This window comes from Apus apus, chromosome 13 (assembly GCF_020740795.1).
Source record: "Apus apus isolate bApuApu2 chromosome 13, bApuApu2.pri.cur, whole genome shotgun sequence".
Lineage (NCBI taxonomy): Eukaryota > Metazoa > Chordata > Aves > Apodiformes > Apodidae > Apus > Apus apus.
Genome location: NC_067294.1, coordinates 17111605 through 17129081, shown reverse-complemented (window position 1 = coordinate 17129081; position 17477 = coordinate 17111605). Strand labels below are relative to the sequence as shown.

Below are 17477 nucleotides of genomic sequence, written 5' to 3'. Positions count from 1 at the left end.
GGTCTGTCCAGGTGAGTGCGAGGGGCTCCTGCAGCCCCACCAGGGCGGCTGAGGCTCTTGGACCCTGCAGTCTGTCTGTCTGTCCTGCAGCACCCGCTGGATGAATCCCTGGTCCCCAGGGGCAGGAGGGGACCCTGCAATCAGCAGTGATCCCTGAACCCCAACCCTGTGTCCCAAACCCCAGCCCCGAGCCACAAACCCCAGCCCTAAACCCCAGATCCCAACCCTAAGCCCCAAATCCCAGCCCTGAGCCTCAAACCCCAGCCTTGAACCCCAAATCCCAGCCCTGAGCCCTAAATCCCAGCCCTGTGTCCCCAAACCCAGCCCTGAACCCCAAACTCCAGCCCTGAACCCCAGCCCCTGAGCCCTGAACCCCCCCCCAGCCCTAGCTCAGGAGGGTCCACGCACCCCGGGGAGGGTTTGGGTGGATGAGGAGCGCTCAGGACTGAATGACACCAAAAGCCTCCTGGGGAGGGGACAGTCAGTCAGGGCCACCCCCCACAGACACCCCCCACGCCCCGCCCCGACGCCCCGGGGATGGATGAGGCCGCGTCAGCCGGATGCAGGTGCATGGACCACGCACCATCGCCCGCCCCGGGGGTTTGTAGACAACCCCCTCGCCACCGCCCCAGCACTTTTGGGGCGGGATGCGGCCGGTGCTGGTGCTGTGGCTGGTCCTGGGCCTGCTGGCAGGGACGGGGGCCGAGGAGATGTGCGGGGGTCCCCCCGCCCCGTCCCGCTCCATCCCCGCGCCCCGGCTCAGCCCCGAGGAGCAGCTCTCGCCCCACATGCCCGAAGCCCTGCGCTGTGATGCCTGCCAAGCCATCGCCTTCCAGGTGGGGAACGGGGAGATGGCACCCCAAAACCGGGGTGGGGAGCCCTCCCGGGGATGCTTTGGCTTGGGGAGATGCTGCCGGCTCCCCCAGAGCACCCTAAACAAGCCCTTGGGGGCCAGCGAGCCCCTTGGACCCACAAACCTGGTGCAAAAGTGCTTCATCTGGCGGGTCCACGAGGAAGGGGATGTGGAACCCGTCCCTGCTCAGGAGCAGGGGCACAGGGGAGCTGCCACCCTTCACCGGCAGGTTTCTGCCCTTTTCCACCCCAGATCGAGGAGCAGCTGCGCAGGGCAGAGGGGAAGGTGGGCAGGAAGGCGCTGAGTGAGTCCGACTACACGGAGGTGCTGGAGAGGAGCTGCTCGCAGGGCTGGGAGAGGTGAGCGGGGCACCCCCCGGGGGACAGAGAGGTGTCCCCAGGGATGTCCCCAACCCCTGCCTCTCCCCGCAGCTACGGGTTGCAGGAGCTGGACGGGGAGAAGCGGCTGGTGGGGCCAGGGCTGCTGGCACAGGAGTCCATGACAGTGATGGTGACAGGGGGACCGTGGCCGGGCAGGTATGTCGGGGGGAGGTTGGCAGCGGTGGGGGACACACACACACTGTGTCCTTGCTGCCGTGGCAGAGGGAGGCAGCACCACCCTCTCCGGCTCCTGGCAGGCTCTCCAAGATGTGCCACAGCTCCGTGGGCGAGCAGGGAGAGGCACAGATCTACCGGGCGCACCGGCGGGGCCCGGCGGCGCTGCGGGAGCTGCTGTGCCACGGCGAGAAGGGGCCCTGCCCCGACGGCAAGGCTGGGGGGCCAGCCCCCCACAAGGCCACGCAGAACGAGCTGTAGCCCCGGCGCAGTTAATGCTTAATGCCCCAGCGACCTTCGGAGCCGACTTCGTCCCCAGCGGGAGCCAACACGTGCCGGGAGCTGGGCACCTTCCCGCTGCCACCCGTCGCTGCTGTCCCTCCACACCCAGCCGGGGCCGGTGCTGGCGGCAGCTGCTGCTGTCCAGCTCCACCGGACCCCCTGCAAACCGGGAATTACTCTGTAACCCTCCGGTTCTAATGTTTTACCAACCTGGTGCTGGCGGCGGGAGCGCCCCGGCCCCGCCGGCCGTGCCAGCCCTAATTAAAGGAGTTAATGGCTGATCCGTCCCCAAGGCAGCACTCCCCTGTTTCACAACCCGCAGCCAATGGCCACCTCCCTGCCCGGGTGGTGACTAAAGTCCTTCCCACGGCCATAAAACCCCCGAGCAGTGACATCGCTGCCAGGGACGCTTTTGCTGCAGGATGGGGACCCGCTCGGGAGACCTGGCTCAGCCCCAGGTGAACGCAGCCCCCGTCCCCCTCCCCACCTCATTCCCTGCTCCCTCCTCTGCCACAGCCTGGGGCAGCGGGGAGGGAAAGGGGTGGCTGGGAATACTGTTCCCAAATGATGGGCAGCTCAGGCTGTGATGGCCCAGACAGGGCTGGCAAAGGATGGGATGAGCACGAGGGCTGTGGTGAAGCCCGGGACCGAGGGGACATGCTGGGATGCTGCAGCTGGGACTGGCTGTGCCATCCTTCCTGGCACCTGTGGGGTGATCCAGGCACTCCAGGGCAGATACCCCTCTTCCTCCTTCCCTCCCCCCCCCCGACAATCCTCCCCTGGGGACAAACCATCGTGTGGGGGCCGCAGGTTTTAGAGCCCAGACCCCTCGTGGGTGGCAGAGCCGGTGCTGGGTGGGGCTGAGTGGCTGCACGTGCTGAGCTGGGGCTCCGTGGCCCTTGTGTCACTGGGGCAGAGCCCAGCCCCATTCCCATGGGACACCCGAGACAACACTGACCTGGCTCCCACCTCACCCTTGCTGCCAGAATGGGAACTCAGCCCTGGCCCCCACCAGCCCCCAGCATCCCCCTGGGAAGGAGCTGCCTGCAGCAGGCAGGGTGAGTACTGGGACACCCCAAACTCTTCTGTAATGCACCGTTGGGTGGAGACCAGCCTGCCGGGACCCCTTCCCACCCCCAAGGGTGCAAGGGCTCCCATGAGGCCATCTGTGCCACCCGTGGAGACAGTGCAGAGTGTTCCCAGCCCCTGGGCTAATCCAGGGCTGAGCTGTGCCCCCCTGCACGCCAGGACTCCGGGGTGGCTGCCGGGCCCCCCCGGCCAGAGGTGAACATGCTCTACAGGATTGAGGACGTGCCCCCCTGGTACCTCTGCATCCTGCTCGGCTTCCAGGTACGGCCTGGAAGGGGGGTACACCCCACCTGGGCAGGGCCCGAGTCCCCACTCCCCACAGCGTGGAGCCCCCCCTGGTCCCTGGGCCCGCTGAGCAGCCCCTTGCCCCCCAGCACTACCTGACCTGCTTCAGCGGCACCATCGCCGTCCCCTTCCTGCTGGCCGAGACCCTGTGCGTGGGCAAGGACCAGCTCACCGTCAGCTACCTCATCGGCACCATCTTCACCTGTGTCGGCGTCACCACCCTCATCCAGACCACCGTGGGGATCAGGTAGAGCCTCAGCCCTGGCAGAGGGAGACCCCCTGGCCCATCCCCAGGCCCTGGGCACAGGTGTCCCCTCTTGTCCCCTCCCCAGGCTGCCCCTCTTCCAGGCGAGCGCCCTGGCCTTCCTGGTCCCCGCCAAGTCCATCCTGGCCCTGGAGAAGTGGCGATGCCCGCCTGAAGGTGAGGGCAGAGGGGGTGCAGGAAGGGGGGGGGTGTCCAGCCACTCCCCACCTCCGGGCCCCACCTCACCCCCCTCCATCCCCAGAGCAGATCTACGGCAACTGGACGCTGCCCCTCAACACCTCCCACGTCTGGCAGCCCCGCATGCAGGAGGTACGTCCCTCCGCCGCCCCCGGGGGACCCCGAAATCGCCCGCAGGGTGCTGACCGCCTTCCTTCTCCCTGCCCTGCAGATCCAGGGGGCCATCGTGGTGTCCAGCCTGGTGGAGGTGGCCATCGGGCTGCTGGGGCTCCCCGGGGCACTGCTCAGCTACATCGGGCCTCTGACCGTCACCCCCACGGTCTCCCTCATCGGCCTCTCTGTCTTCCAGGCAGCCGGCGAGCGGGCCGGCTCCCACTGGGGCATCGCCGCGCTGTAGGGCACGGGGACGGGGGGACCGGGGGGTAGGGCTGCCTACCCCAGCAGCACGCTGGGGGCACGAGGGACTTGGTCTCTCCCTCTCCCCTCCCACCCAGGACCATCTTCCTGATCGTCCTGTTTGCCCAGTACCTGCAGCACGTCACCCTGCGCCTGCCCGGCTACCGGCGAGGCCGCGGCTTCGTCCTGCTGCGCGTCCAGATCTTCAAGTTGTTCCCGGTAGGGACCGGCCGGGAGCTGCTGGGTCCTTGGGGGGAGGTCCCAAAAAATCCTCCCCCCTCGCCCCCTTCACCTCTTTTACCACACCTGGGTTTGTAAGTGACACGGGGCGCTTGCTCGGTCTCTGCCCCCGCAGATCATCATGGCCATCATGGTGGTGTGGTTGCTCTGCTACGTGCTGACGCGCACCGGCGTCTTCCCCAGCCAGCCCGAGGCCTATGGCTACAAGGCCAGGACAGATGCCCGGGGGGAGATCCTGTCCGTGGCACCCTGGTTTCGGGTCCCCTACCCCTGTGAGTGCCAGGCAGCCCTGTGGCACACGGGACCCCCAAAACACCCTTTCACCCCTTGGGAACCTGGCACAGCATCACCAGGGCTGGGAGCACCTGGGAGGGCCCCAAAGCAGCCCTGGTGATCAGCAGGGGGGCCAGCTCCCCAGCTGCCCCCCCACCCTGACAAGCTGCTCTGCCCACCAAGCAGGCCAGTGGGGTCTGCCCAAGGTGACCTCAGCAGCCGTGCTGGGCATGTTCAGTGCCACCCTGGCGGGCATCATCGAGTCCATCGGGGACTACTACTCCTGTGCCCGGCTGGCAGGAGCCCCACCGCCCCCCGTGCACGCCATTAACAGGTACAGCCAGCTGCTGGTGCCCTGCCCAGGCCGTGGCACCACCAAAGGAGGGAAGCAGCAAGGACCAGCTCGTTTGTGTTGTTCCTCAGGGGCATTTTCACTGAAGGCATCTCCTGCATCATCGCGGGGCTGCTGGGGACCGGCAACGGCTCCACCTCCTCCAGCCCCAACATCGGCGTCCTGGGCATCACAAAGGTACTGGGGCTGGGGGAGGGATCCCGACGCGGTGCTGGAGGACAGGTGCTGTCACCTGCTGCTGGTCTCTCCATGCAGGTGGGGAGCAGGAGGGTGATCCAGTACGGGGCTGGCATCATGCTGGTGCTGGGGACTATCGGCAAGTTCACGGCGCTCTTCGCCTCCCTGCCCGACCCCATCCTGGGCGGGATGTTCTGCACCTTGTTCGGTAACCTCAGCGCGCCGAACCCCATCTGCCCCAGGCTGTTTCCCAGGGGACTCCAGGGGCTGGAGAGAGCCCGAGGGATGCAAGGGTGGGTTTTGGGGGGTCGGGGTCAAGCAGCCGCCGTCTCTGCTGGCAGGCATGATCACGGCCGTCGGCCTCTCCAACCTGCAGTTCGTCGACATGAACTCCTCCCGCAACCTCTTCGTGCTGGGCTTCGCCATGTTTTTTGGGCTGACGCTGCCCAACTACCTGGATTCCCACCCCAAGGCCATTCGCACAGGTACCAGCCCACCCGTTTTGGTCTTTTTTTCTTTCGGGTGGTTAGAGAGGGGAGGGGAGGGCAGAACAGGTAAGCACTGATTAATGAGGCAAAATCCGGCTTGTCGCAGCGTGCCCCGGCTCAGTCCCGCGCTCTCGCAGGTGTCCCCGAGCTGGACCAGATCCTGACAGTGCTGCTAACGACTGAGATGTTCGTCGGGGGAACCATCGCCTTCATCCTGGACAACACCATCCCAGGTAATTAAAGCCTATGGAGCGAGGAGTTGGGGGGTGGGGAGGGGGAGGTTGGGAGCAGATTAATTTTGGGTTAGAGCTGCAAGAGGGGATGGCAGGGCTCGGGGCCGACGCGGCGCTGCCGCTGCAGGGACGCAGGAGGAGCGAGGGCTGGTGCAGTGGAAGGCGGGAGCGCATGCGGACAGCACGGGCAGAGACAGCCTGAGGAGCTACGACTTCCCCTTCGGGATGAAGGTGGTGAGGAGGAGCCGGTGGCTGAAGCACCTGCCCATCTGCCCCGTGTTCACCGGGTTCAGGGCCCGGGGGAAGGGCGGCGAGGCGGGGGCCGCGGAGGCGCCGGGCGGCGCGGACGGGCTCTCCGTGTGCACCAAGGTCTGAGCCCGGGGAGCACTCGTGCCCCGGCGCCGGGGAAGCCCAGCCAGGCTCCCACGGGTGCTGTCCCGAGCTCTTTAGCATCCACCAAGTCCAAAGGCAAAGGGTTCTGGTGTTCATCTCGAACGCAGGGCTAGGGTAACTCAACGGTGCCTTTTGGGGATATCCCCAGCTCCTGGGGTACCGGCCCGGGGAACCCCCCGTGTCGTTGCTCCACCTCAAGCTGCAGCTGGTCGAGACCCCCTCAGCACTTGCTGAAAAGCTCATCAGGAACCACCAGAGCCCCCAGCTCCCACCCGGGGCCAGGAGCTCCCACACTGTGCCCTTGGCTCCAGCAGGGCAGCCCGGCAGCGAGCACTGGGCAGGGCTCAGGACCCAGCCTGGTGTTGGGATGCCCCTTTTGAGATCATTCCTTAAAAAACAATATTAAAAATTCAAGCTCACATGCTCTACCAGTGTCTTTCCTGTGTCCTGCACTGCTCCCTCATCCCTTCTGCATTTCAGAGGCTCCAGCAGATTCCATGCTCCCTCCTGGGCTGCCCAGCACAGACACACTAAATGTTGCCCAGCACTAGCTCCTGTGTGGGTTTCTGTCCCAGCCTGGGGGCAGGGGGGTGGCTCAGCACAAGCCCTTGGCAAACCCATCCAGCTTTGGGGAACACTGGACAGTAGCTCCAGCCCAGCAGCACTGCCTGGAGCAGCCGGTTGGTTTCCAGGTTGGTTTCCATTTCTGGGCTTGGGTTTAGGACCAAAATGCAAAGCTGAAGCCAGCACTGGATGTCCCTGTCCCAGCCTGTCTGTGGTGACATGGCCACACGCTCACTCCCTGGCCAGAGCAGGAGAGTACAAGTCAGAAAACCCATGGCTCAAGACACAGTTTCGTAAGTGAAGAAGGGAAAAAAAAAAATAACCACCCAGAGCTCCAAAATGATGCAAATGCACTCACCACCTCCCACCAGCACAGCAGTGGCTCTGGGCAGTGAAGAGCCCTATCTCCTCTCCTCCCAGTCTGTTGCTCTGCAATACCCGTTTGGCCAGCTGAGTCCCCTCCCAGCTCCCTGCCCACTTCCAGCCTGCTCTTTGGGGCTGGAGCAGGAGAAAAGAGAAACCTCTCCATGGTGCAAGTGCCACCCAGCAACAGCCAGAACACCAGCGTGCTGTCACCTCTGCTGCAGTGACAAACCCCAGGGGCTGCCAGGGAGACCAGCAGCTCTTGCCCAGCAGAGACCAGTTCAGCTCCTCAAGAAATCTCCACAGGTTATGGAGCTGGCTGGGATTCAGCAGGAAAAAAAAACAACAAACCCAAAGCAAAGGCACCAAAGTGTGGTGAAGCTGGTGGTTTCATAAGGAGCTGGTTCCCAGCTGCAGCAACTCAGTTACAGATTGCCCTGAGCTAATTGCACCCAGGCCTGAAACCTGTGAGGAAGCTCAGCAACTGCTGCTGGGTTCTCTGGTGGAACTCCTGCTAAAAATAAACTGGGGTACAGTAGGATGTTATTTCCTGACCTTTTGTCTCTCCATGCTAAACTATTTCCAAGTCAGTGGAAACACCAGAGTAGTTTTGCTCCTTCCAGGATCTCAGGTGAGGAAGGGAGAAGGGAATGCTCTGGAAGGAGCCCGGGATAATTGCAATTAGCATTTTGGAGAGGAAAAGCAAAATGAGTTGGTCTGACTGAATTCCTGAGGGGTTCCTCCATCTGGAGCAAGCCCTGCTCAGGAATGTGGTCAAGCTGTGGCTACCACCTGTGGAAGGCTCCTCCTGGCTCCCTCACAGTTCTGCAGGACTTGTGAAGTGTTTCCATCTGCTTTCATCAGAGCTTAAAAAACCAGAAGGTATGAACAGTGAGGGTGGGCAAAGTTATGGAGCAAGAATGGATCAGACCTGGTAGCTGAGGGGTGGCCCAGACCCCCCTGCAGCTCCTGGCACCCTGTGCCAAGGGCTCTGGCAGCACATGCCAGGCAGCCGTGGCTTTCTATAGTGGGCCTGCCCAGTGCTGCCAGCAGCAGGGGAGCTGGACAGGGATCAGCAGCTGGGAGAACCAAGGAAAATATATCCAGGCAAACACATCAAGAAAGAGAAAGGAAAGAGCAGTCCCAGCCCCAAGCCCAGAGGAACACATTGGCCTATCGTGTTACAAAGAGGCACTGCATCCATCGTGCCATCCCTCCCTGCCAGAGGAGCTGCCACGTGAGGTGCAGAATCAGGAGCCAGGCACCACCATCAGTTCTACTCTTATTTATTTTTTTAAATATTTTTGAAAAAATATAATTTTTTTACAATATTTTCAACTTAAACACTATTCACACTGAACACGTATGGCAGCTTAACCTACCCGAATATGAAGTTTAAGAAGCCAAAACTGTTCTAGCTTTTATTAAAAGAAACAAAAAATAATAATAAACCAAAACAAAGGAAAAAAAAACACAACCCAAAACAAAACCAAAAAAACAAAAGTCGTTGTGCTGTAGACTATTGTGTAGTGATGATTAAACAAAGCAAGGGAAAAGCACCACTCAAATCACTAACGCTAGGGTTTCCTCAGTTAAATCCAGCTATGATAAAGTTGTATGCTAAAAGTTACATAGGCAGCACTATGTACCCTCGGGGTTCCTGGAAGAAATGGTGATGAAAACTCCCATCTCCTGTGACCTGATTAAGAAGTGACACCTTTCTAAACATGATCTCACACTGCAAAGGTATACAGGGAAGTCCTTCCTGCTGGGATGTTAGTTCAGTAGCTGAGATCTACGACTCTGCTCAGGTCTGTAACGTTTCTGTTCAAGCTCACGCTGCTCAAAAGGAGCATGAAGTTTTGGAAGGGGGAAAATTAACATCAGTAACAATACTGGTATTCCAAGGGGAAGTTAGCTAATTTGCATAACAATCAGAGATCCTTTCGCTTAAGGCATGATCAGGTGCAAACTAGCACCAGTTAACACATCTTTAGTTTAAAAACAGACCATCCTTAGCAAATTCCAGAGTCCTGTTTAAAAAGACAGAGTCTACAGAAGGTTTTTATTAACGTGGTACTTTTGTCTCAACTTGACTGGTGCTTTCTTACCTCACTGTCCCCCTCTCCAGAGCCAGGATCCAATTAGGTTTCCATTAAACTTTTGACAGATTTACTTAGTAACAGTCTCAGCACTTTAATTGAGCATGCAAGACTAACAAAACTTTGGCAATGCATAAGTGTAACACAGTGACAAGAAGAGAGAGCTTTTACAATTAAATCTTCTAATACTGGCTTCACAGTGTGGAAATTGTGCTACATCCACCAAGAGAGGGCCCAGTCTACTCAAATATTTAAGTACTTCACCCCAGGAACAAACTCCTTTGCGTTTGGATTCAGATTACTCTTGACCTGAGGAAGGGAAAAACAGAAGAGCAGCTGGATCATGACTTTCATCTCACATTTTCAAGCTGTATGCAATTCCAGGGGGATTTCCAGGATCTGTAAACTTCCAGTTTACAGATTTGGAGTCACAGTGAGGCACAGATCAGGGATTCTGCATATACCCAAAGCCCCTAAAATCACCAGAAAAGACCACTCCCCTGTGCTAGTACCAGAATCATCCATCCTTCCCTAGCACCACCTGGATGTTTTAGTCAGATAAGGGATTAGGGAATAAGACACAAGAAAACCCTGGGGCAGGCACCAAAACCAGGAATTTTGCTTCTTGCTGAAATCACTTTTTCTGAAGCTGAGCTGTTCAAACGTGCCATGAGGTTTTTACATGTTACTTATAAAGGCAAAAGGAGACTTGGTCCAGGAACTTGAGCCCATGGGCAGTGTGTTGATTTTTTCAGTTTCTATGTCTGTGACTGCCCTGTCCACTCTGCCAGCCTCTGCTCTGCACTGCCCTGCAGCTCCAGGTGGGCAGCCAGTGCCTCCAAAATGAGCTCTTCATCAGAAAGAAATGGAGGATTAGGCTTCCATGCTCCTAATTGAGTCTAAAAGTGTTGCCTGCAGCTGCCTAAGCTTGGAAAAGTGAAGGTTTGTATCTGAATTTCACAGCAGCTACGTGACATGATGTTTTTTGTACTCTGCATCTTGTTAGGGAAAATCTGTACACACTGCCCTTCCCTTTCAGCTAAGCTCTGGGCAGAAGTCACACAGCAACAAACAGGGAAATAATTTACTGCTTTCCTCACCCTTAAGACCTCTACAAAGAGACCTGCTATGGTTCCCATGATCCAAACCAGCCCTGGGGACACAGCTCATATACCTACCCAACACCTTAACTGCTGACAGATGCTGAATTAGATTCCTGCAGTCCTGTCCTCAAATGGCACCTCACAGGCTCAGTGTGCCTCCCTCACTGCCCTCAGAATCTGCTACACATACCCCAAGCCACTGGGATTTATGCCATGGGCTAGAAAAGGCACCAGGTGGTTATGAAGAGAACTACTGAATAGGTCACACCACTTGAGGAAACATCCCTCACCCAACCAGTCCACATTCCTCCCCCCACAAAGCCAGGCACCATTTGAGAGTCTCTGGCCTATGTGCAGAGGATTTTCTCTTCTCAATCAACAGCAAAACCAGCCTTGGACTAGGAGAGATGTCAAGTTTTAGTGTAGGATGAGAAACTGAATTTACCACCAGATCCTCCAGTGATGAGCTGTCACTGATAACAAGGTCGTTGAACTGGTCCTGGATTTGATCCATTGTTTGTGGGAGATCACGGGCTGGAATAAACCACTCGTGCTCCTCCTCTTCTTCCAGCATCTCCTGGAAGCAGCGCTCAATAAATTCTTCTTCCCACAACTCCTCTTCAATCTACACAACAAGAAGAAACTGCTTCATCAACAGACTTACTGAGAACAAGGCTTTGTGCACCCAGCTGACCTTTCCAGCTGTGCAACAGAACTTCTAGCAGAACCCCACACTTGTGCTGCAGGAGGGCAAGGGGCTTTGATTTGTTTATGTAGAAAAGTGCTTTGTTGCAGGAACTTGAGCTGCAGTTAAAAGGGAGTGGCAGGAGAAGCCCTCAGCCCCAACTGTTTTGTCTGCACAAGCTTAAGGAGAATATTGATTCCAGGTGAAAATTGGAAGTTATCAACTTGTCTGGACTGAGCTCACTGCAAGTATGAGGAAAAAAAACAGGGATGACACATGCAGCCAGGCACACTCCCCAGGAAAGGGTCCTGCAAGACTCCTGGGAAAAAAATAACCACTGGCTGTCACTTGGGACAGGGAACCAGCAGCATCTCCTCAGCTATGGATTATGAGTCCACCCAGTATAGTTCTCCTAAGGAGCTCCACATGATCTTAGCAGCTGTAACTGACCTACTGCACTATAAGCAGGACAAAGCAACTGATGCAGAACTGACATGCACTGCAAAGACTACAGGAAAGTTTTGCTTGGTTGTTCAGTAAACAAGCTCTGGAGGGAGTTCATCCTGACAAATTTTCCACGTCCTGCATCACAGTTCTTGAGAATGGAAAGCAGGGAAATAGAAGCTGGTGTGAATGACTTGCCAGACACAGGAGAGTGGAAAAACGATTCAGGACAGATGTAACAGTTCACCCAGTGGAAGCTGAAACAAGTTTTCCTATTCAGCCTTGACTCTGAAATTGAACACATACTTGATCTGCAAGTGGAAATGCAGTTCCATACCACAGATACCCAATCCAAGGAGGTCATATGCCAGAGAGTTCAGGATTCCTGTCAAATCTGGGTCCCTGGGGCAAACACACTAGTTCACCTTGTGCTCAGGATGCTCAGCTTCAGGGAACAGGGACTCATTTCTGTGTGCTCTAAGCCACTGTCCAGACATTGCCCAGAAAAACCTCACAGGAAACACTAGCTCAGGCATTTCCCCAGTAAAGCACCTCAGCCAGGACAGCAGTCTCCCAACAACCCTTCTTCCCCCTGTGTGGGTACCAGGTAGCCATGGGCACACAGCCACAAGCCAGTGTTACAGCAGGGTTGGCCCAGCTCCAGGTTTTTTGTTACAGGGTTGTACACCTACAGATGTCTCCAAGGGCAGCTCCACAAGTACTACATAGTGTTTAAAACCCCAAATGTCTTGAAATTAATATTGCCTGTTCATTATTTTCCAGCCCAAGTTTAACTTGTTCAGGTTCCCAAAGAGTTATGTGCCTGCAGCAGCAGGTGACCAGGCTGCCATGTGGTGTTTGCCTGAGTTAAGATTCTCCCCCTCGTGCTCCCATCTTTCCTCTCTGAAAATGTACCTGAAAAAATAGTTTATTCATGGCACAACTCCTCTCCTTCCCCAAGGACTACACATCCTATGTGCCAGCTACAGTATAGTCCCCAAGGAGGAAAAACCCACCAAACAGGAAACAACACTGAGACCATCCTGGCATGTGCACCAGAGAATTTAGATTTTGTGAGCAACCTGAATTTCAGATTAGCTTTGGGCCCTGCTGGCACCCTCAAGAGAGCAGCAGCCATCTCCTGTTTCAGAAGCTCCAGCTTCACACAGCCACCCTGTGCAGGAGTGCAGAGAGAGCAGCCACCTGAGCACAAAGATCAAGCTGATTAAGAAAGGGGTGGTGGGGAGAAGAAGGCTGAGAGCTGCGTGCCCAGCTGCAAGGTGCCTGATGAAGCTGAGGCCTCCTTCCAACCCAGCTGCCAGACACTCAAGTGTTAAGCAACCAAGAGGACTGTCACTCAACAGCTATGTTCCCCAACTCCCTGGGGAACAACAGACCTGCTGAGGAGGCAGGTAAGCACCTGCACGTATCCAGGTCAGCACCACCACAGCCAGCATGTCCACACATGTGCAGCCTCTGCAGCTCAGCAAGATCCCTCCCTTCCGAAGTGCCACATTAAAGTCTGACAACTATTTTTTTTTTCCTCCCTCCTGCAGAAGCAGGGAGTCTATGGAGGCATTACAACATGCCCCACTTTCTGTATTTTCCACCAAGATTACAGAAAATAGGCATTTATTGCCAGAGAGAACTGGGATCTGTCTGCTCCCCCCATCATCCCAGCAGGCCTGTCTGAAAACCCATCTCCAAAGGACTCCCAGCCTTGCACCCCGGGCCACAGGGAAATGACTTGCCTGCCTGTTGAACTCCTCTTCATTCTCCATCCACATGTACTCCGCAAAGGGATTGTCATCTTCATGGGAGTGACCATTTATGATCACATCTTCATTGATGATGCTTGGGCTGGTACTGCTGCGACTTGGATCTTTCATGGCTGCGCCTTTTCACTGGAGGTCTGCAATTGGGAAATGCAGCTGTTGGGATGTGCAGACTGGTCCATCACCCTGCTCTGAGGGAGGGCTGCACCCCCAAGCCCCCGGGTATCCTCACTGTGAGAGCAGCAGAGCAGCTCTGCTCATCCCAGCAAGTGAGCATCAAACGCTCTTTCCATAGTACACGGATTCCAGTGACTATTCCCCAAAACAAACCTCCCCAAATCAGCAAATGCCAAGCACCAAGACCAAAGAGAAGTGACAGGGGGGAAAGAAAAGCAAGCAGGAGGAAAGTATTTAAGGCAACGTTCCAGAAACAAAAGCAAAATGTTTTCTGAAATAAAGCATTTCTGAAATAAAAGTCCCACCTGACTTTCAACAAAGTCCCCTGGAAACAAACTGCCCGGTGCCTGCAGTGGGCAGCACGCCAGGGGATTTTCCAAGGATACCCTTGGTAGAGGAAACTTGGTGTGGCTTTCAGTCTATGCAAACCTGAGTTATGGGATGTTCTCTGTGATCTCACAAGCCAAGCTCCACAGCCTCCTCCCTGCTGGGAAACCTCACAAGTGCGGCAGAAACCATTGCAGACCAGTTCCTCCCAGAGCCAGGCTGGCACAGCAGTTCCTACAGCCAGCTTGTTGGCAAGAGCCCACGGACTGGGAAGCTTCAGGTAAGGAAGACAGGATGTGCTTTCCACTCATCCCACATCATTAACATGGATGGAGTCATGCCTGGAGAGTGCCCAGCACAGGTGGGATCGCCCCAGAGCGAAGGCACGGTGGGAGGGGGTGCTCTGTTCCACCTCACCACAGCCAAAAGCAGGACAATTCCTACCTCTGGGTCTGCAGCCTCTCCAGCAGGCTCACACACCTCCATGATCCTTGAGATTTGGAGCTGAGAGACCCAAGTCTGCTCAGAGCCCAGGTTCTGACCTCAAACCTTGTGCTGCACGAGACAGTGCTGCTGTTTTTCCTGTACCACGCCAAGCACTGAGATCAATACTGGAAAAGGTCACTATCTGTAGATACTAACAGTGCCACTGTTGCTATTTTTTTTTAACATTAGACAAAGATGTGAGGTAATGAGCTAAAAAAAAACAAAAAAAAACCTTGAACATTATTTTAGGGCTAAAAACTTGCAATGAAACGATGCAGCAGATAGTGAAAATGTATTTATTTTCCTCTCAAATCAGTGTTTTAGCTCCTTGGCTGCATATCAAAAAATGACTTATGTGGAGAACAGTGTATCAAAATACAGCCCCCATTGTTGCTAGAACACAAGGGCTTATCATGTAGCAGCTCATCTTTTCTCTTTGTATTTCAGTTGGTCCTGTTATCTACGGAATTAATAAAAGTTTTGGTTCAAAATGTTTCCTTGCTGATGCCAGGTCAAAGGCCTGTCCCATCCCAACCATCAATTAAGAAGCACACAAAGAAAAAGGAGTTTGCCTGGTGTGCATTTATCCAAGGTTTTCAAATCAAAGGCAAATCCCAGCACAGAAGTCACTCCAGCTCCCTGGGAAGTACAAGAAATGAGAACAGGACCCGGGTATTCTAGCAAGAGAAAACAGGTTCTTTTTGATGTTCTTTCCAGACAAACTCACAAAGGATTCCTGGCAGCATTTAGCATAAAACAGGAAAAGACACTGCATTTAACATCCCAATCCAAGCCTGAAACACCTTCAAGCAGCTTCAGCTGTTCACAAGCTCCCAAACAGGATGGCATCATAGAAATAAAACACCTCACAGCCTGAAAAGCCCCACTTATTTATTTACTAAAAACTAGTTTTTCACCTTTTTGTGTGGGGAGTGGATCTTGATGCCAACGTTTCTGCACACCAACAATTCACAGGTGCTTAACTCAGCACTGGCAGCACCAGGCACAACTCCAGGCAACTTGTGTCCCAAGACAACTACCCCCAGACCAGCCCATGGAGGTGAGACAACTAAAACATCCCACCTGTCTGTGTAAAACCTTGAAAGGTTCATTTGCTGAACCACGGGGCTTGTTTTCCAGTTTCTTGAAATGTTCCCATAGAACAGGAGCTATTTGCTCTAGGAGGGGAGGGAAGAGAAGTTCAGGGTTTTCCATTTGGACTGAAACAACTTTTTCCATTCCTGCCCAAGGACAAGGTGGATAAATGATCTTCCAGGAACATTGAGGCTCAACCTGAACATCTGAAGTTTATCTGATGAAGCCCTAAGTCCACTCATGTTTTCCCACAGGAAAATGTGTCAACACACACGTTCCCTGCACGAACAGTTAGGAAGCCCCAGGCCAGTCCCTGACTCACAGAACTCCTCATAATTTGATTTTCTGCTACTTGTAATAAAAATACACTGAGCAGGGAGCTTGTTGCAGCATCCAGGGAGCATTTCCAGACACAAAGCAGCTGGCTTTCTGTGCTAATTGGTGAGGACAGGATTAATCTCGTTTAATGAGCATTAGATACAGGGGTTTCAGTCATGAGCTACAGGCAATTCTGAGGAGGAGAGGCAAATGCCACCTCAGTCTTGCAAAAAAGTCACCATGGAAGAAGGCTGCTGCAGAAAACAAGCCACAGTGACAGGCAACACTGCTGCTGTGATTAAAAATAATACATTTTCCATCTGGGAGTAGGTGGAAAGCAGTGGATCTCAAAAGCTCCTTACACCAGAACAAGAAATATTATATAAGTAGTGCCAAGGAATAGAAAATATGGAGAATTCTGCCATAATGAGTTGGACTAGATGATGTCTAGAGGTCCCTTCCAACTCTTAATAATTCTGTGATTCTGTAATGGTATGACTGGAAAACAAGCCCCAAATTATTCCAGGATTTTGGCAGGGGTGATGCAGGAGGAACAGTCTAAGTGCATTAAGGAAAGACACTAAAAAGTAAGCTTTTTTTAATCTTAGGAATGAAAAAAGAAATTAAAAACCCTGTACCAACAGGACTTTCAGTTAACTAAAAGGGATTTCTCTACGAAGTGTGGAACTCGTTACTCCAGAAGATCATTAAGAGTCATTAACTTACTCAATTATCTGGATTTTGCTGTATTTATAGCCACCAAGAGTCCTGCCCCACTCATCAGCAAAATGCAGAGCTTTGTGATTGAAGATTCTGCATTTAAACCCTGATCAAGAAGATTATCTAACGCCTACGGCAGGAGATAAGATCAAGGTGCCTCACCCCATAACAGCCAACCCGGCTCCTCACCCCCGAGTTTAAAAAAAAAAAATAAAAAAAAGAGGAAAAAAACGTCAGATATTTGCTTGGAGGATCCAAAAGCAACACGGCTCAGCGAGGAGGACACGGGGATTTCAGCAGCAACTCAAGTTTCAGCCGAGGTGTTGCAATGCAGCAGGGAGTGCTCTCAACTTCTGCAGAGACGGGGCTGTTTGTTTACCGAGCAGAGCCTGCCCCCCGAGCCGGCTCCTCGTTACCTAAGGCGCCGAGCGAGCGGCAGGTACCGAGCGAAGCGATTACACCCGGCGGAATAAACAAGATTCCTCCATCGGATGGGTGCGGGGTGCCCGTGCTATCTGACAAGACACCCTCCGGAGCGCCGAGGTTCACTCGGGCGCCGCGTGGACGCGACCTGGCGGCCCCCAGGCCCGCCAGAGCAGCGGCCGGTGAGGCGCAGGGGGCCCAGCGCGGAGCCCCGCAGGCCCGGCCCGCTTTGTTCTCCCGCAAGGGCCGCCCCCGCGGCGGGGGCTCCGTCCCGGCAGGCCCCGCGCCGCCCCGCACCCCCCCAGGACCCGGATGGAGCTGCAAGACAATGCAGACGGTGACGCGGGGCGGGAACGAGACACCGGGATGGGGGGGGGGGCCCTGCCCGGTTCCGCCTCAGGCCCGGGGGGGACTCCCCTCACCCCCCCCCACCCCCCCGCCCCGGGGCTGCGCGCCCCCCCCCGCCCCCCGCGGCGCCTCACCTGCGCGCTGAGGGAAGGGTGGCGGGTTCCGAGGGCTCCGCTGCCGGCCCCGAGCTGCTCCGCTGCCTCCGCCCCGGCCCGTCCCGGCCCCGCTTCGCTCCCGGCGCCGCCGCCGCCCCGCTCCCCTCCCAGCGCCGCCGGATGTGAGGTCACTTCCGGGACCTGTGTGACTTCATAGGCACCGCCCCTCCCTGCTGGCGGGAGGGCGGCGCGGGGCACGCCGGGAGTTGTAGTCCCGCCCAGGCTGCCATTTCGTGCGCGCCGGGCGGGCGGCGCGAGGCATGCTGGGAGTTGTAGTCCCCGCGGGGGGGGGGGAAGCCGCCATCTTGTGCGGCCCGGGCGCGGTGCCGGTGCCG

The 17477-nt window shown here is 55.8% G+C and overlaps 3 protein-coding genes across 5 annotated transcripts; 2 read left to right on the top strand and 1 right to left on the bottom strand.

The window, feature by feature from the left end:
• The first annotated feature begins 36 nt into the window (after positions 1 to 36).
• On the top strand, positions 37 to 1968 carry MZB1 (marginal zone B and B1 cell specific protein). Its single transcript, XM_051630812.1, has 4 exons — positions 37 to 836; positions 1106 to 1212; positions 1285 to 1389; positions 1491 to 1968. The coding sequence occupies exons 1-4, from the start codon at positions 648 to 650 to the stop codon at positions 1666 to 1668; spliced, it is 579 nt and encodes a 192-aa protein (XP_051486772.1). The 5' UTR covers positions 37 to 647; the 3' UTR covers positions 1669 to 1968.
• Positions 1969 to 2066: 98 nt separating this feature from the next.
• On the top strand, positions 2067 to 6476 carry SLC23A1 (solute carrier family 23 member 1). 3 transcript variants are annotated; one of them, XM_051630809.1, is made up of 15 exons: positions 2067 to 2147; positions 2676 to 2747; positions 2938 to 3039; positions 3153 to 3310; positions 3396 to 3484; positions 3570 to 3637; positions 3717 to 3898; positions 4000 to 4120; positions 4257 to 4413; positions 4598 to 4748; positions 4838 to 4943; positions 5022 to 5151; positions 5285 to 5428; positions 5569 to 5664; positions 5792 to 6476. In XM_051630809.1, the coding sequence occupies exons 1-15, from the start codon at positions 2112 to 2114 to the stop codon at positions 6037 to 6039; spliced, it is 1860 nt and encodes a 619-aa protein (XP_051486769.1). In that variant the 5' UTR covers positions 2067 to 2111; the 3' UTR covers positions 6040 to 6476. The 3 variants fall into 3 exon arrangements, 2 of the variants coding, with proteins under 2 accessions (XP_051486769.1, XP_051486770.1); XR_007890732.1 differs by having other exon boundaries at positions 2112 to 2147; positions 5538 to 5664; positions 5792 to 5881; XM_051630810.1 differs by having other exon boundaries at positions 2112 to 2147; positions 4601 to 4748.
• A 1778-nt stretch (positions 6477 to 8254) lies between these two features.
• Positions 8255 to 17266, bottom strand: PAIP2 (poly(A) binding protein interacting protein 2). The gene is made up of 4 exons (XM_051631247.1): positions 17122 to 17266; positions 13070 to 13230; positions 10635 to 10814; positions 8255 to 9395 (listed from the first exon to the last, which is right to left on the bottom strand). The coding sequence occupies exons 2-4, from the start codon at positions 13205 to 13207 to the stop codon at positions 9330 to 9332; spliced, it is 384 nt and encodes a 127-aa protein (XP_051487207.1). The 5' UTR covers positions 13208 to 13230; positions 17122 to 17266; the 3' UTR covers positions 8255 to 9329.
• Between the last annotated feature and the right edge of the window lie 211 nt (positions 17267 to 17477).